General features: G+C 39.4%; 2 protein-coding genes and 2 non-coding genes across 4 annotated transcripts; 3 read left to right on the top strand and 1 right to left on the bottom strand.

Moving 5' to 3' along the window:
• The first annotated feature begins 792 nt into the window (after nucleotides 1-792).
• LOC18014572 (fe(3+)-Zn(2+) purple acid phosphatase 12) lies at nucleotides 793-8,225 on the top strand. The gene is made up of 8 exons (XM_006396836.2): nucleotides 793-1,094; nucleotides 1,190-1,390; nucleotides 6,644-6,755; nucleotides 6,858-7,087; nucleotides 7,168-7,306; nucleotides 7,388-7,608; nucleotides 7,695-7,816; nucleotides 7,892-8,225. The coding sequence occupies exons 1-8, from the start codon at nucleotides 909-911 to the stop codon at nucleotides 8,085-8,087; spliced, it is 1,407 nt and encodes a 468-aa protein (XP_006396899.2). The 5' UTR covers nucleotides 793-908; the 3' UTR covers nucleotides 8,088-8,225.
• A 3,800-nt stretch (nucleotides 8,226-12,025) lies between these two features.
• LOC112085271 lies at nucleotides 12,026-16,654 on the top strand. Its single transcript, XM_024154471.1, is given in 4 exon segments — nucleotides 12,026-13,573; nucleotides 13,766-14,789; nucleotides 14,991-16,035; nucleotides 16,037-16,654. Coding segments are annotated over 4 exon segments (3,705 nt in total). The 5' UTR covers nucleotides 12,026-12,555.
• An 8,020-nt stretch (nucleotides 16,655-24,674) lies between these two features.
• On the top strand, nucleotides 24,675-24,783 carry LOC112085759. The gene has a single exon (XR_002899058.1). It is a non-coding gene; the product is annotated as a small nucleolar RNA R71 (small nucleolar RNA).
• Nucleotides 24,784-27,594: 2,811 nt separating this feature from the next.
• Nucleotides 27,595-27,699, bottom strand: LOC112085880. Its single transcript, XR_002899164.1, has one exon. It is a non-coding gene; the product is annotated as a small nucleolar RNA R71 (small nucleolar RNA).
• Nucleotides 27,700-27,908: the final 209 nt, after the last annotated feature.

Genomic DNA, 27,908 nt, shown 5'->3' with positions numbered 1-27,908 from the left:
AGCCTTCGAGTTGGATCAATACGTATAGATGTGTAGGGGCTAAAGGGTATTTAAAAAATTTGAACAGTGTCGTTTTTTATCTTTAATTATTCTTGCAAATACTGATGGCGGGATGGTCATTCCTTATAATTATTCTTTTATAAAATAGAAAATTTATAATTCAAATTAGAATAAAAAATTAAATAATAGATAACAATCCTTAAACGAAAAAGAATAAATACCAAAAAATATTTTAACAATAAAAAACCATATTTACTTTAGAATAACGAATATTATCATTCTAAAATATATAAATGATGTATGATGAAATTGAATATAATCATTAAAATATCATTAAAAATTATTGAGAAAAACAGGATGTTTTTTTTTCTTTTTTTCTTTTAACATCATTGGAAAAGCTTAATCACGGGTGATTTAATTTTATTTTTTTGTTTTTACGAGATCTTAAATATTAAATTATAACTCTTTTATAATCCGCATATATGTGGGTACTTATTTAGTAGTTTATAAAAGTAAAACTTTTAGTAATTCTATGTAATTTTTCTATTATTTCGTATTAGTAAAATTGATGAAAATTTCTTCATCTTCATGGCTATATTCTCATATATCTATACCAAATTATTTATCTACCTAATTGACCCTTTCTTCTTTCCCCCAAACTTTTTTTTTCCCGGCAACTTTTTGTTTCCCCGTAACTATTTGTGTTTTTAGATAACTTTCCTCAGAGTTATCTACATCTAAATATAAATAGTTGAGAGGGATAGTCGTCGAATATCCACTTTGGATCCTCTGTTCGATAATTAAAAAGCAATATATATGTCACTGTCAGTTCCAGACAAGCTATTTCGTTACCAGAAGGGAAAATCTATAGGACGTTCTTCATTCTCGGATTCAGAAAACGGCTGAAGATGAGTTCAAGATCTGGACTCACAATAATGCGTGTTTGCTTCATAATCTTCTTGCTTGGTGTTCTTGTTGAGTTATGTGATGGAGGAATTACCAGTGGGTATGTTAGAGGAAGTAATTTACCCGATGACATGCCATTAGACAGCGATGTCTTTACAATTCCTCCGGGGCCAAATACTCCCCAACAGGTATGTAGAGAGTAAAAAAACAAAATTGCAATAGTTCTTCAATTAGTCTTACAGAAGTTGTCAGGTCTCATTACTTTCATCTCCTTGTAATAAAGGTTCATGTAACGCAAGGGAACCATGAAGGTAATGGAGTGATCATTTCATGGGTGACTCCAGTTAGGCCCGGTTCTAACACTGTTCGCTATTGGTATGAGAATGCACAATCGAAGAAGCAAGCAGACGCAACCATTAACACCTACCGTTTCTTCAATTACACATCCGGTTACATCCACCACTGCAACATTGATAATTTGGAAGTAAGGCTTTTTAAAAACTTTTGATAATATTCAATTAGTTTTCACTAGTGCTATGCGGCTTGTTTTTTTATATATTTTCTGTTAATTTGAATTTCATGTTTTGATATATTATGTAATTTCTAGTGTTCTAATATCATATATAAGTGGCTCGGATTGCATAAGACATGTTGAAAATACTAGCGAAACTGGTAAGTTATATAATGAACACTGAAAGAATTATTAGAAAAAATCGAGGACTGTTAAAACTCTATAACTGGGCAAGGTCTACCATATCTTATGTTTGATTTTCTCAACTTGACGTGGGAGAGGTTTTTTTTTTTTACTTGAATATAAAATTTATTCAAAAACCAAAAAAAAATATTTTTACATCAAAGTTTATCAAAACTAAATGATGCTAAGCTGTTCTAAAAATTACATTTGGTAAAGATTTTCTATCTAGTGGCCAACCAGTGCTGAAGACTGCCTTCCACCTTGGTGAATCCCGAAGATCGTATAGTGGAGAGCCGATTTCGAACCTGCTTGTCGATCTGCTTAATTATACGAGATGAAGCATTTGGAGGTTCTCCATGCCGTCGCGAGTTCCTTTCTCTCCAGATAGTGTGGATTGAGCATTGGAGCACATATCTGTTGAGAAACATAGGAATAGGGGCCAAGCTGTCGTCAGAGATGATTTGTGTTAAACTGTTCTAATCTGTGGTAAATCGTGTAGAGAGCAGACCTGATGCTAATCATGTCCATACTGTCGCAGAGAAAGGACAAGAGAAGAATAAATGATCTCTTGTCTCAATTGATGCAGGGCAGAAGATATATCCTGAATTAATGCCTGGATTCCATGCGATCATACGGTCACCTGTTGAGAGTCGATTTTTCATTGCCAACCATGAGCACAATGCATACTTTGGTGTCGCAAACTTAAACCATATACCCTTATGCCATTGGACAAGAGGATGAGCTTCACAAAACTGTGGCCAGGTATTTTTCGAGCTGAAACAGGGTTTAAACTCTCCATTTGGATCCCTCCAGAGGCTGAAATCCTGCTTATCCGATAATGATAGATCATTTATAGCATCCTCAATTGAGAGCAGATGTTCTGTTCGGTGTCGACGTCTTCGGCGAGCGGTCTTCGCCATCGCAACCGATGCATTCAGTGGAATCCTTGTGTGGATAATACCTCTGTAACCTGTAATATCGTATAGACATCCCAAGTCTGACCAGATATCGAACCAAAAAGATGTAGTTCGACCATTTTTTATTTCCTTCCAGTGGAATTCCCATGCTTTGTCTCTGTATTTCAGCAACTTCCGCCATATCCACGAACCCTAACTCGGTTTTTCATCAATAGACCAAAACGATCTCTGCTTGAGAAGATTTTGTTGAACCCATGTGACCCATAAAGATGGCTTTGCAGAAGCGATGCTCCAAATGAGCTTATAACAACTGACATCGTTGATTTCTTTCAGGGATCTAATCCCTAAACCTCCTTCCGACTTGGGTTGACAAACTTCGGACCAGGCAATTTTTGCCTTTTTCGTACTTAGCTCAGGCCCAGACCAAAGAAACGCCAAACACAAACTCTCGATTTCCCGGATACATTCTCTTGGAAGCCTGAATGCAAAGCACCAGAAATTCACAACACTTATAAGAACTGAACTGATCAACTGAAGATGATCTGCCATTTAATAGCGAGCAGTCCAAGAACCAATTCACTTTCTGATTTTTTCCAACAAAGGCTGGTAGTCACTCCTTGTCATGGACTTTGTTGTCAACGGTAGACCTAGATACCGAACTGGTAACTGCCCAAGTGCAAAGGGGAAACTGTTTGACATGTCCTGTCTAGCAGCATTCGACACACCGGCCAAAAAAAGTGTCGACTTCTCCATACTTATCTTCAGTCCTGATATCTTCCCAAAATCATCTAATACTCGGACTATTCCCTCAACTGATCTCTTTTTACCATCTGATAGTATCATAAAGTCATCCGCAAAACTCAGGTGAGTTAGTCCAATGTTTTTACACTTTGGATGATACCCCACTTCTCTTGAAGATGCTGCTCGATCCAGGAGTTTAGATAAAACATCCATACTAATAACAAACAAGTATGGAGATAGAGCAACCTTGCCGCAACCTTCTTCGACTTCTAAAGAACCCTGCTAGTTCCCCGTTTACTTGCACCGCGAACGAAGCAGTCGTAATACACAAAGAAATCCAGTGTATAAACTCTTCCAGGAAATTGAGAGCAGTGAGAGCATTTACCAAAAAGGACCATTGCACAAAATCAAAAGCTTTCGTAATGTCAATTTGAATCTCGCATCGAGCAGAGATGCCCCCTTTGTGATAATCTCGAACCAGTTCTGTAGCAGGAAGGACATTTTCGATGAGTAATCTGTCCTTTACGAATGCAGATTGATTTGCAGCAATGAATTTTGGCAGGATGGTTCTTAGACGATTTGCGATTATCTTCGAAATCATTTTGTAAATGACATTACAGCATGAAATTGGCTGGTAGTTTTTCATCTCCCTCGACTCTGTCTTCTTCGAAATCAATGCCAAAATCGTCGAGTTCATACCTTTTGGCAAGAAACCTTTTACAAAGACAGATTTACTGGCAGCGAGAAAATCTTTCCCCATAAAAGGTCATGCCTCTTTGTAAAACTCTGCCGTATATCCATCCGGACCAGGCGATTTGTCATTGGGCATTGCGAACACCACTCGAGTAATTTCCTCGTCTGTAACTTCTCGAACAAGAGAGGTTTTATCTTCGACTGAACATCGGAAAGAAAGAAGATCTTGAATTCGATCAGTGGTAATACCATCGAAATCATTGGGCTCATACTGTAGGAAATCCCGAAAGAAACGTTCCGCGTCCACCTTTATATCACCCAAGCTGTTTGCCACACTTCCATCAGGACATATGATCTCTCTAATGGAGTTTCGGCTCTCCCGGATAGTAGCAGCTCTATGAAACACCTTGTTGTTACCATCACAACATTTAACCAATGTAATTTAGACTATTGCTTCAGATAACTCTCTTTCAAGCCTGAAACTATATCCCAGCGTTTGAAAGCTTCAATTTCATCCTCCATCGCTTGTTGTGATGGATTAGAAAAATTTACCTTCTGCTTAAAGCATAGTTCTGCATAAGCCTCTTTCTATTTCTTTACAAAATTTCCCATCCTCTCTTTTGCCAAAGACTGAGTACTCTGCTTTAAACCTTTCAGCTTTTTCGAAAACCTGAATAGAGCAGAGGTGGATATGAATAATGGCTCTGTTTTGCTCCAGTAGCTGTTGATCAGTGGTTTGAACCCTTCAAGCTTAGCCAGTGCATTAACGAATTTAAAGGGTTTGTGCGGCCTAGGAGGACCCTCTAAGAATTTAATTATGCATCTCAAATGGTCTGAACAACCTCCTGCTTCAAATACCGAGTATGAATGGGAAAAATCCTGTAACCAAGTATCATTGATAAGAACTCTATCCAGCTTCTTGTGAATTCTGCCTTGTTCCCTTTTATTACACCAAGTGAATCTAGGACCATGGTAAGCCATGTCTAACAGCGAACAGTAACAAGTGAGTTCCTGAAAATCCCTCATGCCCACTGAACTCGATACTTGAGGGTAATCAGAATGATCCTCTCCCTCCAATACCTCGTTGAAGTCACCAAAGATGTTCCAAGGCTTATTTCGAAACATAGGAGCATCATGGTGATGTCTTAAGTCTCTCCATAATTCTTTCCGATCCTCCACAAAATTTGATGCGTAAACAAATGAGCAAAAGAACTCATTCTCCCAACCTTCCAACTTTACCGAACATGTGATTAACTGACTACTCTTAAACTGGAGAGTCAGTCTAGTGTTGCCTTTCCATACGATCCAAATGTGTCCCAAACGATGATGCTCATAATTAGTAAGCACAGACCAATCCTTAAAGATTAAATTGCCAACAAGATTCAATCTCCCCTCCTTTACTCTAGTTTCTACTACACAACCGAAATCAAACTCTTCTCCTTTAATCCAGTTCTTCACAATGGAATGTTTTGATGATTTGTTTAAGCCTCTGACATTCTAGAAGAAACCTGACATATTTAATTTTGTCGGGGGGGGGGGGGGGGTTCGTTTTGCCAGTCGCACTTGGAGGCAACTCCTTTGTGCTCGTGGCTAAAGAAATCTGATCTTTTTTCCTGTGCCTCTAGTAGCTCGAGGAGGAAGGATCCGTTGAGTCTTCTCCTCTTGCTTTTCGACTAAATCATCAGCTTTCTCATCAATCTCTCCCTCCTTTGTCTCTGCAGGTTCCAAACCAGCTGAAGTTGCTGGAGCCAACTCCTCTGAATCTGTTTCCTCCATATCTTTCTGCTCTTGAAGAATGGCATATCAAGATGGAGAGACAATGAGAGTTTCTGATTGCTCAGCTCGTTCTGATTGTCTTTTCGCTTTCATTGGGGAGACCTTTGACCAACTACTTTCTTCCTTTTCCCTCTGCATATTGGTTATTTCTTTGTCAGACTTTTCCTCTCTACCACAACTATAGGTTCTGCAAAAACTACCACTTCAGGATCCGCTAAGACCACAACTTCAGGATCAGCAACTACCGGAGGCAATACTTTATCACCCGATTCAGCACCTACTGCTTCCTTCTTCCTCCACTCTGCTTTCTTTTATTTTGTTGTCAAGTTATCTGCTTTTGGTGAGCAGCCAGTTTCCCGATGACCCCACTTTGAACAAATGGAGCATCTCGATGGTAACCATGGATAGATAAATTCCACCTCTGCATCAGTACCTTTTTCCGATGTGAATCTGTATACCTTTGGCAACTCTTTTGTCATGTTTGCCTCCACAAAAACCTTTCGTACAAAGCATGGTGTCCGGGTGCAGTCTAACTGGTTTCCCCACCGTTACAATAAAGCTCAGGCCCTCCCACGAAAACATCTTGTATGGCACGTTTACAAGCTTCACCCACATGGGCATTTCTTCTCATTCCATTCATGCCCTCCAAGAACTCCAAAAAGTATCTCTGAACACTCCAAAACATGGAAAGATTACCTTGCACCTAATGCAACTTCTCTAGACTCCTAAAAAGACCAAACTCTAAGGAAAAACTAAGATGTTAATTATGTCTTAAGCACTTAAAAACTATCCTATATGAAGGTCTATATGATGCAAAAGTTGAGTATATCAGTACTTGACACAAATATATCACAATATTATAATATAAAATCTATAAATTTTTTTGGTTGGTATTGATTTAATATTGATGCTGCAGTTTGATATGAAATACTACTATGAAATTGGGAGTGGGAAGTGGTGTAGGCGGTTCTGGTTCTTTACTCCACCTAAACCAGGCCTTGACGTACCGTACACTTTTGGGATTATTGGTATTAACTTTTCTCTTAAAATTCATAATTATGGGCCAACAAGTGGAGTGACACATTTTAACCTTTGATTTCTTTCTAATGTTAGATTTCTAATACGTTTAGGGGATTTAGGACAGACTTATGACTCAAATAAAACTTTAAGCCATTATGAGATGAATCCGGGAAAAGGACAGGCGGTTTTGTTCGTCGGGGACTTGTCTTATGCAGATCGCTACCCTTTCCACGATAACACCAGATGGGATACTTGGGGAAGGTTCGTTGAGAGAAATGCTGCTTACCAACCTTGGATATGGACTGCAGGGAACCACGAAATCGACTATGTTCCGGAAATTGTAAGACTTGAATACTTTTAGTTTCTGTAAATGGAACTTAACTTCTTGGTTAATTTAAACTTAAATGGGTTTGTTTGTAGGGTGAAACAGAACCATTCAAGCCTTATATAAATCGGTATCATACACCATATAAGGCATCGGGAAGCATCTCTCCGTTGTGGTATTCCATCAAGAGGGCTTCAGCTTATATTATTGTTATGTCTTGTTACTCATCTTATGGTAAGGGTTAGAGAGAAGAAATGCCTTAAGAAAAATAACTATTTACTGGCCCTCTGCTTAAATTTGTAACTGATCAATTAGGGATATACACTCCTCAATACAAATGGTTGGAAAAGGAGTTCCAAAAAGTAAATCGAACAGAGACGCCGTGGCTTATAGTCTTAGTTCATTCCCCGTTTTACCATAGTTATGTGCATCATTACATGGAAGGTGAAACATTGAGAGTCATATACGAGCAGTGGTTTGTCAAATTCAAGGTTGATGTGGTGTTTGCAGGTCATGTTCATGCCTATGAGAGATCGGTAATTTTAATTTTGTAGTCCCTAATAATATTCATATAATATACACTTCTCCTCTTCTCTACCCTAAGTGATCAATAATAATGCAGAAACGTGTTTCTAACATTGCTTACAACATTGTCAATGGATTGTGTGAGCCAATATCGGAAGAGTCAGCTCCAGTGTACATGACCATCGGGGATGGAGGAAACTCAGAAGGCTTGCTTACTGAGTAAGTTAGCCATATTTGTAGAAATTTTTTTTATTATGAATTTTTAAATATGACTGGCTTCTCCTATATTTGTAGCATGATGCAGCCACAGCCAAGCTACTCTGCCTTTCGGGAAGCTAGCTTTGGGCACGGGTTGCTGGAGATCAAAAACAGAACTCATGCCCACTTCAGCTGGAATCGGAACCAAGATGGGTATTCTGTGGAAGCCGATTCTGTGTGGTTGCTTAATCGATTTTGGCAGGCTCCAAAGAAGAACCTACTTATTGCATAATAAGCAGAAATTAATCTATGATAAATGATGTAGCCAAAGGTAAATGTTATTAAGGACAGTGACATTTCATTTAAAAGGTAGTCTGTGAACAAGTTTTTCAAACAAATTACTCAGAAAGTATGAAGTTTATTTTTGCAAGAGAATAAGTCTTGCAATAGTCAAGCAAAGATAATGGAAAAGTAAACACCTCAAATGTCACATTTTGATGCTTTTATTACTCTTGTGACATCACTTGTGTTAATTTATGACCCATGACACTCTACCTATTTTTTTATCATAGACAAATGCTCACATTGCACTCCTTCCGCCACCGATGTGAATGGACTTTTCTTTTTGCAGGTGTTTTTGGTTTTTTTTTCGGTGATTTGCATAAATAATACCTTTTACACTGACAATCAGATGAATACCATACAAGAACAGTCAATTAGGTAAATAGCAGTAGTCAACCGTCTAGAAGTTGGGGAAACTCATTGCTTCCTTATCCAAAACAATGTTTTTTTCTGACATGAAAAAGACGTCTACTTTTTGTAAAGTTGAAGACGCTACCATCAACTTTAGAACGATAGCAGTGGCTACTTTTAAGCGTGTATATGATTATGATTAAAATATAGTCCAAGAGAAGAAAAACTAAGGAAAAAAACTGGAGGATTATCTATGAATGAGAAAAGGCTGGAGGATCGTCCATTACTGGATTCAATATCCCTTACAGTAGTCGATTATGGTTAAAATATAGTTAAATACATACTGGACTGAGTATTGTAATATATATGTTAAATATGTAAACATAGTCTATTACAATAAGAAATTCTGGATTACAAGTCTTACATAAATAGACGACTATAAAAAAATCCGATTACATACCTGTTCTTAAGCGACTTCATAATTGAGATTAGAGAGGCCAACATTTACATCAGTAACCTGAATGATCAAAAGAAATGGAAGACATAGTCGAATACATATATCAATTAGATAGACAACTATTAATAGATGGATATAAACTATAAAATAGAAAACATAGTCGAGTACATATATCAACTACATAGACAACTATTAATAGCTAAATATGAACCTGTATTTTATGAATCTCAGAATTCGGTCTGGGATGTCTGTATTTTCGAGGGTGGGCTAAACAGTAACACAAGATAAGTAAAAATAATCGATTATAAAATAGTGTACTACAATAATAGACACTCGATTACATGTCTTACATAAATACACGATTATTAAAAGTCGATTACATACCTGTTCTTTAGCTACTTCATAATTGGGATCGGGAAGGCCAACATTCACATCTGTAACCTGAACGATCAAAAGAATAAGAGACATAGTCGAATACATATATCAATTAGATAAACGACTATTAATAATTGATATCAATTATATCAATTCTCGGATATCTGCATTTTCGAGGGTGGGCTAAACAATAACACAAGATAAGTGAAAATAATCAATTATCAAATAGACTGCTACTAATAGGTGAATACGAACTTGATCTTTAGTGAGCTCGACATTCAGATCTGGGAGGTCTGAAATCTCCTCGGTTGCTTGAACATTAACACATCACCCATGAAATAAATTGATTATATAGTAGATGTCTACTAGTAGATGGTTATGAACCTTGACCTTTCCAGACTCCGAATTTGGTTCTGGGAGGTCTGCAATATACTCGGTAACATGAAAGTAATCTGACATGAATAAAAATATAAGATTACGACATATTGGATTTCAATTATATGAATACGAACTTGATCAAAGGAGAAACCGCTATGTTACTGTTTCTGAAGGAGGCTAATATGAACAGTAGAATAAGGGAGTATTTCTGACTTTCTGAGTAAGGGTATATCTGAATAGTAATTACAAGTAGTCAGTTACACAAAATGCCGACTACAATTGAAAATTAAATTGAAACATAATCCATAGATAAATAGTTGGCTACAAATTCAAAAAAAATGTTCATAATAGTAGTTGACTGCAAAACATGTAAAAGGTTCATAATTATAATGGAAAACATAGACATCTACCCATAGGTAGTCTACTAAAACAAGAGACAACAACTAAATTTGAAAGAACTGGTTTAACATGCTTTTTCCAGATAACAACCAAAAGAAATAGGATCGGCCGCAGATTCTTTTCCTAGCCTTACAAAGACATCAAGCAGTAGATCCTGAATCTGGAGAAGCACTTATTTGCCGAGACGTTGAGATGTTCAGAAGTGGATGTGTCTTTTATTATTGGAAGGTTGTCCATTCTGATAAATAAATATAAAGTAGACAACTATTAGTAGAAAGTTGTTCATTCTGATAAAGAAATAGAAAGTAGACAACTATTAGTAGACAATAAATAACATATGATTTGCTTCTTGGTTTCGCTATTGTAGTTGATTAGCCATGTTAACATAAAATGGACGGATATGACAGTTTGCATCGCTAATCTGGGGAAGCACATTATTTGCAAACGGTGTGGGTTCGGATTGTCGAAGAGTACACCTATCCCTTGAAACGAACAAAATTCAAATAGTTAGCTACTGTAAACTGACTACCAATGTGACGTAAATAACTATTGTTATTCATATGAGTAGTTGACTATTCCTGTCTAGTAGTTATGTAGACTAACTGAATATGTAGCTTTATATTGAATCGGTTATAGATGTTGCGAGTAGACGATTACTAGCGACGATGTATATAGTTAACTACCGAAAGAAAAATTTAAAAATCCTAGATCTATAAAATCAAGAAATCCAGATGTGGATAACTGCGAAGATAGCCACCGTACTGAAGAAATACAGAGAACAATTTACAAAAATAGTAGAAGTAAAAATCAGCAGAACAGAACCAGGTATCAAAGAGATACGTTTCACAACTCACCACTGAAGAAAGAATCGGCTGTGTTACAGATTTTTCACCATGGTTTAAAGCTGATGAACCGGCGATAATGAGAGATGGTAGAGCCTCGCCGTAGAGAAAGAGAGGAGCAAGAAGAAAGACGAACGAGTAGTCACCGTAGAAAAAGAGAGGAGGGAGTTTTTTTGGATGTGGGAGAAATTATTTGAAATAAAAATAAAAAAGTGAAAAACACCTCTTTTGAATCTTTGACAGAAGAAGAAGAATATAAAGAGAGGATATAAAGAGAGGATCTGGAAATGAAGAACATGATTTCAAATTTAAAATCCTGAATATGAAAGCAAGACATAAATTATTATTTTTAAAAAGAAATTGATGAAACAAAAAGATAAATTGTGTCAGACCAAAAAAGTTTGTGTTGCTATGATACAGTTTTTATGTCATAAGGTTGGGAAGCTAAGGGTGTGTAGTGTCTTTGCACAGGGGTAAAAAAAGTTACTTTTCATTTTTGCAAATTGTTCTCGGCAGATTATTATTCATTACAATTTCCCTTTTTTCCCCAATATAAAGCAATCAATATCTTGTTGAAAATATGGCTTTTTAAAAAGGTATCATCTATTGAGCAAGGTATTCTAGGCATTTATGGAGTCAAGACTTGTATAAGAAGAGAAGCCTATGAAGAGTTGTCTCGGAAAAATAAAGAAAATGGAGTTGGTGTCCATACAAGTGGTCCCCCCCTCCAAATTGTCTTCATCTGGTCAAGATGACCGTTATGTGTAGTCGCTTTCTTCTCTGTGGCGAGCTGAGCTACATACATTATGTGTCTCTTCTGATCTTGTCTTTACTCTAGATATTTTGTAACCTAGACTAACATTTGTCTCTCTATATATGTATTCCGAGAATGAATAAAAATACTCTTTTGGAGATTTTATTTCTCTCAACAGTCTCTCTTTTCTAATCTCCTAATTCCACAATACTACATAATAAATTCTAACATCATCACATTGATACACTTCCCAAACTAAATTTAACTCTCCACGTAGGTTTAGTTTCATACATTCCAAAACAAATAGTACTGGGGGGTTTTTCTCTCTTTTCCAATTAATCGATTTGTCTTATCGCCATGACTTTCTGGTTCATTCCTTCTACTCACCACTCTTTGTGGACTTCTTCTCGCCAACTTCTAAGGTGTCATCCAAAACGGTTATGTGAATTTCTGGGTTATATCTATTTCTCTCAATTTTAAAGGGTGACCATAGACTCGTATATAAAATCGTTTTCACATTTACTAAGACTGCGATTTCCTATTTTATAAGTGATAACATAGTGTTTTTACCCATTTTAACTAAGTGTTTATTATGCAATTTCAAAAGTACGGTATTTGTATATTTATAGTTTCAAGACTCTTTTAAGGTTACTTATGGAAAAACATTGCAAGTTAGAGAAAAACTAGATTTCCAACTCAAGGTAACATCGACATCTTCAACAGCTGCGCATCAGGCTCGCAATGCCCGCAGGGTGGCGACACCAAACCGCGTACCTGTTATCATCCCAAAAGCTAAGATCACCGACGACAACAAGAAGAAAGACGGTTTGGAGGATTCCCGAGCTCCTCCCAAACCACCCAAATGAGGATTCTTGCATGGAATTGTCAAGGGGCGGGAGCTGAGCTTACTACTCGTCGACTGGAGGAACTATGTAATAGATATTCTCCAGGTTTTATGTTTTTATCAGAGACTAAGAACAATCACTTTTTTCTGCAAAATATGCAAGTTAATCTAGGATTTGATAGCCTCCTTACTGTTGACCCATTAGGGAATAGTGGAGGTCTTGCTCTCTTTTATTCTAAGGATTTTCCAGTTAAGATTTTACATCAGGATGATCGTTTGTTTGATGTTGAGACAATTATTGACGGTAATCGAGTTTGTATGTCTTTTGTTTATGGTGACCCCGTTGTGAAAAACCGAGAATACGTATGGGAACGTTTATCCCGAATTGGCATTTCCCGAAATGAGCCTTGGTTCATCATCGGCGACTTTAATGAGATTACTGGTAATCATGAAAAAAGTGGTGGCAAAAAACGTTCAGAAGCCACCTTTCTTCCGTTTAGGGCAATGATTCAGAATTGCGGAATGATTGAATTTCCCTTTCAAGGAAACCCTCTCTCTTGGGTTGGAAGGAGAAGAAATGGTGTCATTAGATGCAGATTGGATAGAGCCTTAGGCAATGAAGATTGGCACAACATATTTTCCCATACAAATGTGGAGTACTTGAAGATGTGGGGTTCAGATCATAGACCAATGATCGCATATATTGGTAATTCTCCACCAATCCATTATAAGAGATTCATGTTCGACAAACGATGGATTGGTAAACCCGGTCTAGAAGACTCCGTGAAACAAGTGTGGGGAGAACCTTTGGCACGAGTACATGGCTCCTTTGTATGTCGCATTAGAAAATGTAGACAAGCTATTTCGGTGTGGAAGAAAGGATTAATCACGAACTCCCAGAAGCTCATTGAGCACCTACAAAACGAGCTAGACAATGCGGCAGAGGATGACAATGTCTCCTTGGAGGACCTTTTGGCTATTAAGAAGCGTTTATGTGAAGCATACCGAGAGGAAGAGTTATACTGGCAACAAAAAAGTAGAGCGCTTTGGCTAAGAGATGGTGACAAAAATACAAAATTTTTTCATGCCACTACTAAGCAGAGGAGAGCTAGGAATAGGATTCTTGGACTGCTAAACCCAGAAGGGGTATGGGTGGATAATGAGAAGGGCGTCGAGTCAATCGCTATTGACTATTTCGATTCGCTATTCACCTCCTCGGCACTGAGAGACCCAGCGGCGGTATTAAAAGACATCCCCGTAAAGATCGACGCAGCAATGAACGAGAGGTTGACACGGGAGGTATCGGAGGAAGAGGTAAAACGGGCTCTATTCTCCTTGAATCCAGGGAAAGCCCCTGGCCCTGATGGGTTTACAGCCCTCTTCTTCCAGAAGTTATGGGAAATGATCAAGGCTGACCTTGTGCAGTTGATAAAAGACTTCCAAGACTCGGGATCGTTCGCTGAACACCTTAACGAGACAAATATTTGTCTTATCCCTAAAGGTGACCGGCCCCGAGAGATATCTGGTTTTAGGCCAATAAGTCTATGTAATGTTGGCTATAAGATTATTTCGAAGGTCTTGAGCCTGCGTCTGAAGAAACTACTTCCGGAACTGATTTCCGAGACCCAATCAGCCTTTGTAGCAGGAAGATTAATTACAGGTAACATCCTTATTGCACAAGAGAACTTTCATGCACTTAGGTCGAATCCCGCATGTAGGAAGAGGTTTATGGCTATTAAGACCGATATGAGTAAGGCATACGACCGCGTTGAATGGTCTTTCCTCAAATCGTTGATGGAGAAGATGGGGTTTGATGATCGGTGGATTGGATGGATCATGTACTGTATCACCTCTGTGAAATACAGAGTTTTAATCAACGGTAGGCCAAGGGGGAGCATTACTCCATCACGTGGGATTAGGCAAGGGGACCCGATCTCACCTTACCTCTTCATCCTCTGCACGGAAGCCTTGATTTCTCAGCTTCGGGCAGCCGAAGCGGAGGAAAAAATCCATGGTATAAGGATTGCTCATGCAAGCCCTCCTACTTCGCACCTCCTATTTGCGGATGACAGCCTTTTTTTCTGTAAGGCAGATATTGCTCAGAGCAGAGAAATTATCGAGATTATCCGCCTTTACGGCGAGGCTTCGGGGCAGCAAATCAACCTTGCGAAATCGTCCATCATGTTTGGACACGATGTTCCCACCCTTATGAGACAAGCTATAAAAGAAACCCTTGGTATTTCTCAGGAAGGGGGAATGGGCACATACTTAGGTCTCCCGGAAAATATCCAAGGCTCTAAAGCTCAAGTCTTCGCTTTCGTTCGAGATAGACTACAAAACCGGGTTAACTCCTGGTCTTCTAAACTACTTTCGAAGGGTGGCAAAGAGATTATGATTAAATCCCAGGCTCAAGCGATCCCGACATATGTAATGTCGTGCTTCCTCCTCCCAAAGGCCTTATGCTCTAAGTTAAAGAGCGCAATTGCCAATTTCTGGTGGAGTTCTAAGAGTGAGAGTAGAGGAGTCCATTGGACGGCATGGGATTCCCTATGCAACCAAATGAAGGATGGCGGCCTCGGATTCAGGACTATCGAAGATTTCAACATTACTCTGCTTGCTAAACAGCTTTGGAGACTCTTGAGATTCCCAGATTCCCTCTTATGTCGCGTTTTAAAGGGGAGATATTTTAGATATTGTAATCCTCTTGAAGTAAGCGCATCGAATCGGCCGTCGTACGGATGGCGTAGCATAATGGCGGCAAAACCTCTTCTTACATCGGGCATTCGGAAGATCATAGGATCCGGTTTTGACACTTGCGTGTGGTCCGAACCTTGGATTCGTGACATCCCTGCAAGACCCTCGAAGGGACTCCATGAGGATCGGGATCCGCTCCTCTACGTCAACACCTTAATTGATTTTGAAACAAAACGGTGGAAGCTTGATCGCCTTCAAGAGCTTTTCCCCCCCGAGGAGATTACCCTCATCTTAGGATTGCGTCCGAGCCAAGTTTTCTCGAGAGATGGTTATAGTTGGATTTTTACAAAATCCGGTAACTATACCGTCAAGTCTGGATATTGGAATGCGAGAGCCTTATCTCGTTTGTCATGTGACCTCCCTGTTCAGGGTCCAAATACTTTGGTTCTAAAGGCACAGGCATGGAAACTGAAAACTACACGCAAGATCAAACATTTTGTGTGGCAGTGTGTGAATGGCAGTGTTCCCACTTGCCAACGCTTATTCTCTCGACATATAGGAAGTGATAAAGGATGTCCGAGATGTGGGGCGGAGGAGGAGACGATTAACCATGTGCTCTTCGAGTGCTCACCGGCGAAACAAGTTTGGGCTCTCTCGGTGATCCCATCCGCTCCAAATCATTTTCCCACATCCTCCATTTTTGGTAACCTTGATTATCTATTTTGGAGAGCACTAGCGTCAGGCTTAGACGAGGTACATCTCAGGATTTTTCCTTGGATCTTATGGTTCTTGTGGAAAGCAAGAAAACAAAAAGGTTTTTGAGAATGTGGACGAGCAACCGCCAGACATTTTAGATCATGCAAAGGCAGAGGAAGAAGCTTGGAGGTTGGCCAATGAGGAGGAAAGCGGGACGTCCAGTCCAGGTCCGACTCCAACGCCAACAAACACATCCACTTCCGAGATGTCAGGCTGCTTTATCGACGGTTCATGGTTGGACTCCGCGGGCATTAGTGGACTCGGTTGGATTGTCGCTGCCAACCGAAATATCAGTCTTGTGGGTCTACGCGGAATAGATCGAAGCTTATCTCCCCTGCACGCGGAACTGGATTCTCTTTTATGGGCCATGAAATGCGTTCTCTCTTCACATGTTACTAGTGAAGTCTTTTATACAGATTGCCTGGACTTGATTTCCATGACAGCGAACCCCTCGGATTGGCCTACATTTGCAGCTGAGCTTGAAGATTTTAGGTCCTTATCTTCATGTTTTAGTTCATTTCGTTTAGCTCATATCCCCCGGTCTTGTAATGTCCGTGCTGACCTGTTAGCAAAAGCCGCTAGGGCACGAGGAGTAAGGTTTTCCCATGTAAGCGTTGCGGCTCCTGCCTGGCTATCCCTCGAGGAGTGTCGTTTGCCGCAAACGTAATAAAATGGTGTATTTGTTGTCAAAAAAAAAAAAAAAAAAAAAAGGTAACCATCAGAACTTCAACCTCAAATGAAGACCTTCTCACCATAAATTTGATTTCCAGCTTAAAGTTTGGAGACTTCAGAGGGATCAGCTAGCTTACCGTTACACTTTACTTGAGAAACTAGGAGATACATCTAGTGAATCATGGATCCTGTAAATAGCTGCATCAGGTGATGATCAAGGAAAAGATAGATACCTGGCTCTTCTGAAATAGGTAGAGATGTTCTCCTTAGTCTCCTTGCTGTATCTGAAGAAAACTTGAAGGCAGCCTTGCTTCCAGATGTCATCAAATCCGAGATAGAGAGGAATAGACTTCACAAATTTGTTGAATTCGATCAGTCTCTCTTTAGGTATGCTCTTGGTTATTGGTTCAGAGTTGTCGTCAGATGAATTTTCCCCAGGGTTTGGATCTTTAACAAACAAACCATACTCTTCATCTTCTGAGAATTACTCTTGAAGCTCATTGTCGCAAGTGTAAACCATGTTGCAAGATGCATAAGTGTTGGATTTCTCCTTTTCTTTTGATGGTTGTGCAGTGATTGAGAAGACAGCTTGATCAAACAACCTAATCTGGTCACAAGGGGTCGGTCTTCAGTTGAACAGGTTTCAGAAAGAGGTTGAAAGGACTCCCAGTCAGAAAAATCAGGCTCGGTGATGTACTACGAGGTGAAGAGACAAGTTTTACCCTTAATCAAAACAAATGAAAGCCGCAAGTGCACAGCTAATCAATTGTAGTACTTCGGGATCGAATCCACATGGATTAGTGTGCCTAGTATTTTCCTATGGTTTCTAAATTTATGTCTAGACTAAATCGGTTTTAGGGGTTGGTTGTTTGTCACGGATTAAACTAAAACTAAAGAAAGCAAATGAATCTATCCTAAAAAGCAAGTAGAAAATCGAATAGAAGCAAATAAACAAGCAGAAAATCGAACTAAGGCAAATAAAATGCAGATCTAAAAGAGTAAGTAAACATCGATTGGTTTGTAAACTATGACTAAAAACGCTGGACTTCCGGGAACTCTACAGGGATCATAATCGGTTTCAATACTAGAGATTTTAGATTGGGATTGATGGATATCGAAATTTAGGGTTCTAGAGCTAGAGTTCGGCGGTATGACTACGTCACCGTCGTGATCATAACCAACTGTTTCTCGCAACCCTGACTCGTCAGTACTCACGATTTCGCTGCAGGTGGGTTTCCACTCCTACGATAAAATCGTCTGTTTCATTCTAGGTCGGATACTTAATGAAAATTCTCGCAACAGTAACTATCTATATCAGATATGAGATGATCAATCAATCATACATACATTAAAGATGAGAATAAATAGAGAACATAGTTAAAATCCCAGATCTAAAAACCTAGATGTCTTAATCGATTATGAGAGCCCCTTTTGGAAACCCTATGCCCAACTCGGGATCTACTCAGCCACGGCTGAAGTCGACATCATAATTGGTTTTAATGAAAGCAATCAAAAACAGTAAAGAAAAGAGATGAAAGAAAGTTTCTCTATTGATGAACTCAGAGTTGAACAATCTTCTCTAAAAATCGCATGAAACGGCTGGGAAAAAAGGTTTTTGTAAAAGTATCAAATTATGTCAAAAACGACCTAAATGACAAGTACTTATAGTCTTCAATACTCCAGAGTCTCTAGGGTTCCGGAATTGAGGCTGGAAAATTACTTGGGCTTCAGAAATGGGTTCTTTAGGTCGGAGATGCCTGGTCGCGGTCGCGTGGGCTGTGACCGTGGGGAATGAAGGCTTGGCCGCAGTCGCGTTGCTCTGGCCGCGGTGGATGGGCTGCTGGCTGTGGTCGCGTGGCTTGCCGGCAGTATTCGAATGTCTCTGGGGCAAATAGAATATCTTGAGATCCAACCATTGGAATGTCTCCAAACCAAGTGCATTTAAAAGCTGGTTGAGTCTTCTATTAGTTGTCCAATTTTAAGGGTGGTCAGACTGTGAGAAGGTCTTCGTCTCTCCATGAGAGTTCTGACGGTCTGAATTTATCCAAAAGAGTCTTTTTTGTTCCAATTTGCATATCTTTATCCCAAATTACTTGAAAAGTCTTTTAAAATAAAAAAACATATAAATCATTGGAAAACGTTTGAAAATGGAGTAAAAAAACCTGCAAAATATATTAAAGTGATCCATAAAAATGGTCAAAATCCGGTATTATCAACTCCCCCAGACTTAGACTTTTGTTTATCCTCAAACAAAACAGAGGCCAAATCTCGGTGAGAGGTTTGAAAATGCAGGAACTAATAAAATCTCAGAGACCAAACTTCTAGACTAATATCAATCATTATGCATCAATCGGGAATATCCTAGAAAATATCTCACTAAAAAATACGGGCATAACTAGTCTGTTAATCCGTCATGCGGAAATCTATTGCACTTAGATCTAACTTCCAGTCAACTAGCTTTTAACATTCATTTAAAATTTTGGTGGTTCTCATCAAAGAAAGTATAAGCAAGGTGATCTAGGCTAGGTATCAAAAGGGTCATTCTAGGGGGTAAGGCTTAAAGTGTTTATGGGTTACCTGAAGATCTGGAAGATGCAAGATATTATGCAAAACCACAAAAGAAAGTGAAATTGTTGAATTTCATAGTTTCCACTCACTTTCTTCTTGCCATAAATATTTGGACTTCTTCCTCATGTTCTCTCCTAACTCCCTCAGACTTAGATTTTTATTTATCTTTCAAAACCATAGCTCCTTAGATGAATAGCGGTTGCCTTTTTGCTCCAAATAATTTTGACAATCTAAGACTCATCAGACTTTTTTGTTTTCCTTCCTTTCATTCTCTCTTTTTTTTTTGAAAGAAAGGGGAAACACCTTTAGGTATAGAGTCATAGAGAGCACGAAATTACCAATAAGAATGAGTTCTCTAAGGCAATATAAAGCTTGCTAAGGTTTCTGATACTCTTCCTCCCCAATTCCATTCAGTCTTTCTCTTGAGTGACTGAAAAATGCGTCGTTCCTCATCTCTCCGACGTTTTTGCACATATCTGCTGATATAAACTAAAGAGAGAATGCATGAGGTTTTAAAACAAGGGGTTTGGGTTTAGGGTAAGGTACCAGATAAAGATGAACTGACCATCTAGGACGACAAAGAATGGTAAAAATGAAGAAAAAGACGCCCTAGATGTATATCTCGATGCCTGCCTATAATTAATGATGAGAAAATTAAATATCAATATTAAGGTCAGATCAAATGAGCTAGTATATTCTATCAAAAAGAATCTCCATGAATATAAATCCTCTGATGGGAGTTCGGGTGCAAATAATTTAACTACCGCCTAGTCTAGTGCTAACCACAAATGAGATATCATGCGTAGTGTAGAAGCGTAGGTCTAAATCATCATAGTTTTGTGTCAAACATTCCTGAAAAATACTAAAGGTTGCATAGGTTACATATTAAATTTTAAAAAGTACTTGAAATTTAAAAACAAAGCAAGAAAATGATTAGTACGGATAGGCATCCTCCCCCAGACTTAAATCACACTACCCCAGTGTGAAAAGTTCGGTGAGAAGATGGTGAATAAAAAATGAGATAGTCGAAAATAAAATAAGAGAAAAGAAAATGATGATAGAACCGTGATGGTGGTCAAAGGACGATGAAGTGCTGATCGATCAATCTTCCTCTGATTTGTCTCCCTCGAATTGGTGCTGTTCCTGCAGGAAGGTGACGACGCGCTCAAAACGTCGTCCCTGTCTCTCAACTCTGCGCTCCAGGTCAGACTGTGTGCGTGATGATGTAGATGATGAAGTATGGTCCGGTGGAAAGTGATGGCTGATAGTGAGCACGTGCTATAGCTGTGTCGCGCTTCGCCTTAGCCACTATGTATTTCCCGATAGTGAGTGGCAGACGAGGTACAGAAGGTAAAAACTCATCACGTCTTGGAGTCCATCGTGGGCGTGCTTCGTTACACAGTCTCGGGACTGATGCTGAAGGTAAGCAAACTCAGTGCTCCTCGGTCCCATTGCAATACTTGTAACCGAACCTATCTGGATCGAAAATGGCACGAGAGATATTGTGATCGTGAGAGAGATAGAGTAGGTCATACCAGACGTCGGGAAGTGGATCATCATATGAGAAATTGAATCCTATTGTCTGTAGTATGGCTGTAACAGCGCTCCCATATGCAGTAGTAGCGCTCCCATATGCAGTAGTAGCGTTCTCACATCCATGTAAATCATGTCTCACCTTCACCAAGTTATGTGCTATGATTCTGGCAAAGCAGGCGAGTCGAGGGTTGTCCATAAATGGTGTCTGAATTGTAATGAGCTCGGTCTTCAGAACACACCTTATGTTGGCTCTAGAGAAAATCATGTGTGCTAAGAGTTTGTGACAACTCTCACTGCGGGATGAGTAAGAAGGGTTGACTTGGATCTTCTGCTTTCATAGACGCCATGACCCATCTCTCTCCATAAGTCAAAATCAGGTTCTTCTTCGAGGTAAATGCCATCACTGTATGGAAGTTTAAGAGCTTCACAGAGTGCAGAAATGGTGAGTGAGTAGGACTGTCCCCGGATATAGAATGATAAAACACCGTCAGATGCTCTGGGGCTCCTCCTCTTCCTGTGGTGGAGGGTGACGGTTTCTAAGAACTCGCGAACTAGCTCGGCATTAGTTGGAAGGTTCAGCTTCATGTAGGGTCTCAACCTAAGTGCATCAATGTACCACATGACATCTTCTCTAATCCCAAGCATCTCGAGTGTATGATAATCAATGCAAGGCGTTGGTTTGATGTTAAGTTTCTTGAAGCGCCTTGCATAATCAACTCTTGGGTTAATCTCCGTCCCAATATATCTGATCTTTGGTGGCTCGGGAATCGCATGGGCTTCTCTTGAGTGTTGGAGCAGCCTCATCACTCGACCTCTTGTTCTCGTCTGGCTTGGCTCAGCATGTACTCTTCAAGAGTACTATCATCGGGTATTGCCTCGGAGTTTTCACCAGTGTGACGGATTTTTCGAGACTCGGTTTGTTCCATTTTTCTACAAGATAAGGTAATTCTCGGAAAAAGATTGAATATGGATGCTAATTTTAACATATTAATGATCAGGGATACTAATCAGAGTATCAAGAGATTTGTTAAAACTTCAAGCAAGCACAATTGATATCATTTCAAAAATCGAGTAGTTCATGACCAGATTCGAATTTTTGATGTTCGTGACACAAAAATTTTCTAAAAAATTGGTTTAATTGAGCAATTTCCATGTCAAATCGATAGGTTACCTAATACTAATGACTAATCACACAAGATTTGATCAAATTCATCAATTTTGCTGCTCCAAATTTGATTATTTTTTTTTACAAAGCATGTAGAATCCAAATTTCAAAATTCTCAATTCCTCTTAAGCTAGGTGTTAAAATCGATTTCCAGACAACCTAGAAGACTAATCCATTGTTCTTAAACTATCTCCACCATTAATAAACCAAGATTTGGGCTTTTCAAGAAAAACTTAAATTCCAAAATCAATTAAAAATGGCGAGTTTGAGCTTCATACCTTGCTGGAAAGAGAGATTTGATGATAGATTTGAAATCAGCTTTGAAAAAAAGTGAGGTTTGGTCCACGAATTTCTTAAACAGCTTAAGAATTGAAAAAGATGTTCTATCTCCTAAATATCCAAATCTTTTGGAAGAGAAGAGAAAAAGGAGTTTTGATCCAAAAAGTGTGTTTCCTTTCTTTTAAAAGCATTTTTGTGGCAAAAACTTTTCGGGAATTCAAAAGCTTACGGAAACTTACCTCACTTGTTTGATATGCAACCGGGAATTACAAACTTACGGAAAATCGGAATGAGCTGTCCCGGGAATGTTCCAGGATTTTTTGGAGATCACCGGAAATCTCTGAAAAGTAACAGGAATCGGAGGTCCCGTCTCAACGACCAACAGCCGCAGTCAGGTGAGGCGCGACCGCGGTAAAAAGAGGTCCGGCCGCAGTCACATTCACGGAGCTGCGGTCGATTGTGTGTTGGCTGCGGGTCGGTTGGTCGCGACTGCGGCCCATTTTCCTGTGCCTTTCGTCCACCTTTCAGGTTTTTTTTGCCTGGCTGAGCAACGAAAAAGCTCTTCTTCTTTTTAATTTTTTTTTATTTTTCTGAAATTTTGTGTTTTTATTTTATAAAAGTATCGGAAACTAAGAAGAAAAAGAAAACATAAATTGTAAAAAGGAAAAGAAAATTAAAAGAAAAATGTACATAAATGGGTTGCCTCCCACTAAACGCTTTTGTTTTAAGTCATTTAGCTCGACTCAGGCTTAAAAGATCAGGCTGGATGAGGTGTCACTCCACTTAATGTGCCTTTATCATTTCAGGGTGCTGGAGGTTCAGCTTCTTCTTTTTGTAGTACTAGTTTCTTTCCTTTACTCTTCTTTCGGACTTAAATGTTCTTTAAAACCCTTTTTGTGTTCTCGATCAGTTCTTGGATCTGTTCCTCACTAGACTCTGTTGAATCTGGTGAAATGATGATCTTGATTTTCGCAAAAGGTCTTGGCTTCTCTTTGTCTTTCTCCTTTGGCTGTTTTCCTATGCTTGGAACATCGTCTAGGACAGTGGGATAAAACTTTTTGCGGTCCACATTCAGAAAGACAGCATGCATGTTTGCATGATCGATTACTGCTCCTACTGTAGTTAGAAACGGTCATCCGAATATAAGTGGTCTCTCTTTGTCTTGATCCATTTCCAGAACTTGGAAATATGCTGGAACAATCTTGTTTCCAACTAGGATTTGCAGGTCATGAATTGCCCCTTCGGTATCCCTTTGAGATGAATCTCCAAATATCACTTTAACCGTTGACTGCCTTAAGGTTTTTATCCCCAATTTTTTTTGCAAATGTCTTAAACGTGATGTTGACATTGGCTCCGGACTCGCATAAACAGTCTGTAAACTTGATTCCTGAAATAAAACATTGGAAAGAAAAATGTCTCGGGTCATCAGCTTTTGTAAGCCTTTGAAGCAGAGAACGTTAAGATACCTTGAATGGTGGTTGCTTAGTATCAACATCCTTGTAGAGAGGTATAAAGAATGGGGTTTCTTTGTCCTCTCCGTCGGTTTTAGCTCCTTCTTTGGGCAGTGTAGTGATGGCATTGCAAAATCTCTTGGGGTTGTCTTCAACTCTCCCGAGAAGAGCTCCATTTTGTCTCTTCATAGAGTCGGCTATTTGGGCAACTTGGACATCTAGCTTTTCGACGTCAGAAGATAAAGCTTCAAACTTCCCGTTCAGGTCATTGTACTTGCAATCGACTTTCACGTTCATAACTTTAGCTGCTTTTTCGTTTGTCATAACGAGCTGTTGGATAGATTGTTCAAGTCTTCCGATTTGCGAAGCTAGTTGTTTTGTTGTAACTCCCTGCTGTTGTCCAAATTGATTATTGAATCCTGTACCTTGATAATTGTATGGATGTCGCGGCTGAAAGACTCCAGTCCCTCTGAAATTTCCACCTTGGAACTTGTTTTGGAAGGGTTTCTGCTGCGGTGGGTAATGTTGGTCTTGAGGATTCTCCACATTTGGATTGTGGTAAGAGAGATTTTTATAGTTTGCGTTTTGGAAGTTATTGTTAAAACCATTGTTGAAGCGATTCGGATATGGTGCTTGAGCTCCTACATAGTTCACTTCTTCTTCTTGAAAGGTTGGATTAGTATGATCGGTATCACAGGGTCCGTCGTCTTCTACGCCATTGTTAGTCTCACAAGCATGGATTGGACGATTGTGGCTTTTTAAAAGCCGGCTCATTATGTTCTTCAACTCGTTATTTCTTTGTTATCAGTTCCAGTCTGCTTCGTCGATCGACCGTATTCCGGACAGTCATTGCTATTTGCTTGAGCTAAATTTTCGATGAGGGCTCTTCCTTGTGCTATTGTCTTTTGTCCAAAATCTCAATTACTGGCTGTATCAAGTGAAAGTTTGTATTTTGGTTGCAAACCTCAATAAAATGTGCGACGAATCTTTTTATTTGATGCAGGCTTGATCCGGGAAATTTATGGTGAGGGCAGTCACGTTCATACTCTTTAAAACGCTCCCAGGCTTCATAGAAAGGTTCAGCTGGTCCTTGTTGAAAACTTGAGATCTTGGTCCTCAGCAAGTTCGACCTTGACTTAGTATAGAAGTGGTTCAGAAAAGCGGTTTTACATTCTTCCGAATTAGTAATCGATTTTACAGGCAAAGATTTCAACCAACGGTGAGCTTTATCTGCTAATTTGGTTTGTCCTTATCATGCTGCAGATTTCTTCAAAGAGTTCAATGTGATCCATTGGATGTTCGGAAGGAACTCCATGGAACTCGTTTTGTTTCACCAAAGAGATGATTTGAGGCTTGACTTCAAACTCATTTCAGTTCATGAATGGTACTTGAATTGCAGATCGATTTTGAAAATTCTGAGTAGGTGTGTCGAAATCAGCTACGCGATGGTTCCCAGCTTGTCTTTGGTGTTGATTTGCTTGCTGAAAAGGGCGGTTATTGCGCCCATTCGGCTGCATCTCCTGGTTGTTACCATCGGCTGCATTGATAAGTGCATCAAGGTCTTTGCGTTCTTCTCTCTCTCGGCTTTGAGCATTTCTTAGAGGGATCTCATTCTCTTCTCCATCTTGTCGAACATGTTCACCTTCTCTGTGATCATTCTCTTCATTTTCACCATGTTTGACCCATCTTGGTCCATGTTTAAGTTTCGGTTAACAGGATCTCTTGGCTGTTCGTCGTTGGCTATTCCTTGCGTTCGTCTAAGTCTTCGAAGTTCTCTTTCGTGTCTGTCTATCTCGTCTAGAATTGGAATGTTTCTAAAGTTCTACGCCTGGTATTCATGCAATTGAGAGAAAAACAAAAGAAGGGTATAATTCAGCAACTTAAGAAAAGTCTTTTTGTTCCAATTTGCAACTCTTTATCCCAAATTACCTGAAAAAGTATTTTAAAATCCGAAAACATAGAAATCATTTGAAAACCTTTGAAAATGGAGTAAAAACACCTGCAAAAGATATTAAAGTGATCCATAAAAATGGTCAAAATCCGGTGTTATCACTCGGCTGCGGTTGGAATGCTCTGGGCCGCAGTGGAAGTAGGCCTGGCCGCGGGTAAAGTGCTCGCAGCCGCGGTCAGCTCCTCTTGGCTCACCATGCTTGCTTCTTCAATCTCTTCTTCTCTTTTGTTGTTCTCTTGCTTTCAGTGGTCGTCAGGCATGTCTTGGGTATCCAAATCATTGGTTCCAGTGTTCAGATCATACTTCTTATGATCTTTAGAAAGTTTTTCAACTTTCTCTTCAACTTCATCTAAATCATAGACAACTTTATCTAAAGTAGCATCAAACTCTTCAGTCTTGTTTTCAACTTTAGCTACGCCTTGCCACAGCTCCAATGTGTAGTTTTAGGTCTGGTTTTTGCTTTCATTCAGCTCCTTATCCAAGTCATCAATCTTGAGTATTGACGAGTCTTGTGCAGCTCTTGCGTTCTCTCCCTTCCAGGGCCAGAGTGGAAACCTACTGGTCAGGGTTGCGAGAAACAGTTGGTTATGATCACGACAGTGACGTAGTCATACCGCCGTACTCTAGCTTTAGAACCCTATATATCGATATCCGTCAATCACAATCTATATACCCTAGTGTCAAAACTGATTATGATCCCTTAGAGTTCCCAAAAGGTCAGCGTTTTTAGCCATAGTTTACAAACCAATCGATTTTTATTTGCTTATTTAGATCTGCATTTCAATTACTTTAGTTCGATATTCTACTTGCTTTACTTGCTTTCCATTCGATTTTTCTACTTGTTTCTTAGGATAGATTTATTTGCTTTCTTTTGTTTTAATTTAATTAGTGAAAAACAACCAACCTTTAAAACCAATCTAGTCTAGACATAAAGTTATAAACCGTAGAAGAATACCAGGCACACAAATCTCTATTGATTCGATCCCTAAATACTACAACTGATTAGCTGTGCACTTGCAGCTTTCATTTGTTTTTGTTAAGGGTAAAACTTGTTCCCTCACGCCGTTAACACGCAATCAAGTTTTTGGCGCCGTTGCCGGGGATTTGTTTCGCTGCCTTTTGCTATTTTTCTTGTTTTAACTTCTGTTCTAGACACCTGATCTCTAGTTCTTTCTTAAAGTTTTGTTGAACTATCTTTCCCCTCTTTGTTTTTCTCTGAATTGCATGAATACCAGGCGTAGACCTGTAGAAGACATTCCAATTCTAGACGAGATAGACAGACACGAAAGAGAACTTCGAAGACTTAGACGAACGCAAGGAATGGCCAACGACGACCAGCCTGGAGATCCTATTAATCGAGCTTTAAATATGGACCAAGACGGGTCCGAACATGGACAAAATGAAGAGAATGATCACAGAGGAGGTGATCATGCTTGACAAGATGGAAAGGAGGATGAGGTTCCTCCAAGAAACCACTAGAACCGCAAAAGAGAAGAGCGTGAAGACCTTGATGCACCCATCAATGCAGCCGATGGTGACCACCAAGGAATGCAGCCGAATGGGCGCGTTAACCGCCCTGTAAAGCCAGCAAATCAACACCGAAGACAAGCCAGGAACCATCGCATAGCTGATTTCGATGCACCTACTCAAAACTTTCAAAACCGATCTGCAATCCAAGTTCTATTTCCGAAGCGGAATGAGTTTGAAGTCAAGCCTCAAATCATCTCGTTGGTGAAGCAAAACCAATTCCATGGAGTTCCTTCTGAACACCCGATTGACCATATCGAACTCTTTGAAGAAATCTGCGGAATGATGAGAACAAACCAAGTTCCAGCAGACTATTTAAAGTGTAAGTTGTTCCCTTTTTCATTAGCAGACAAAGCTCACCGTTGGTTGAAATCTTTGCCTGCAGGATCGATTACTAATTGGGAAGAGTGTAAAACTGCTTTCCTGAATCACTTCTATACTAAGTCAAGGTCGAACTTGTTGAGAACAAAGATCTCAAGCTTTCAACAAGGCCCGACTAAATCTTTCTACGAAGTCTGGGAATGTTTTAAGGAGTATGAACGTGATTGCCCTCACCATGGATTTCCTGGATCAAGCCTGCTAAGCACATTTTACCGAGGTTTGCAACCAAAATACAAACTTTCACTTGATACAGCTAGCAATGGAGATTTTGGACAAAAAACGATAGCACAAGGAAGAGCCCTTATCGAAAATTTGGCTCAAGCCAATAGCAATGATTGTCCTGAATACGATCGATCGACGAAGCAAACCGGAACAGACAACAAGGAGATAA

This window comes from Eutrema salsugineum, unplaced genomic scaffold, assembly GCF_000478725.1.
Source record: "Eutrema salsugineum unplaced genomic scaffold, Eutsalg1_0 scaffold_3, whole genome shotgun sequence".
Taxonomy (NCBI): domain Eukaryota; kingdom Viridiplantae; phylum Streptophyta; class Magnoliopsida; order Brassicales; family Brassicaceae; genus Eutrema; species Eutrema salsugineum.
The sequence above is the reverse complement of the archived record's forward strand: the minus strand, read 5'-3'. Positions and strand labels throughout refer to the sequence as shown.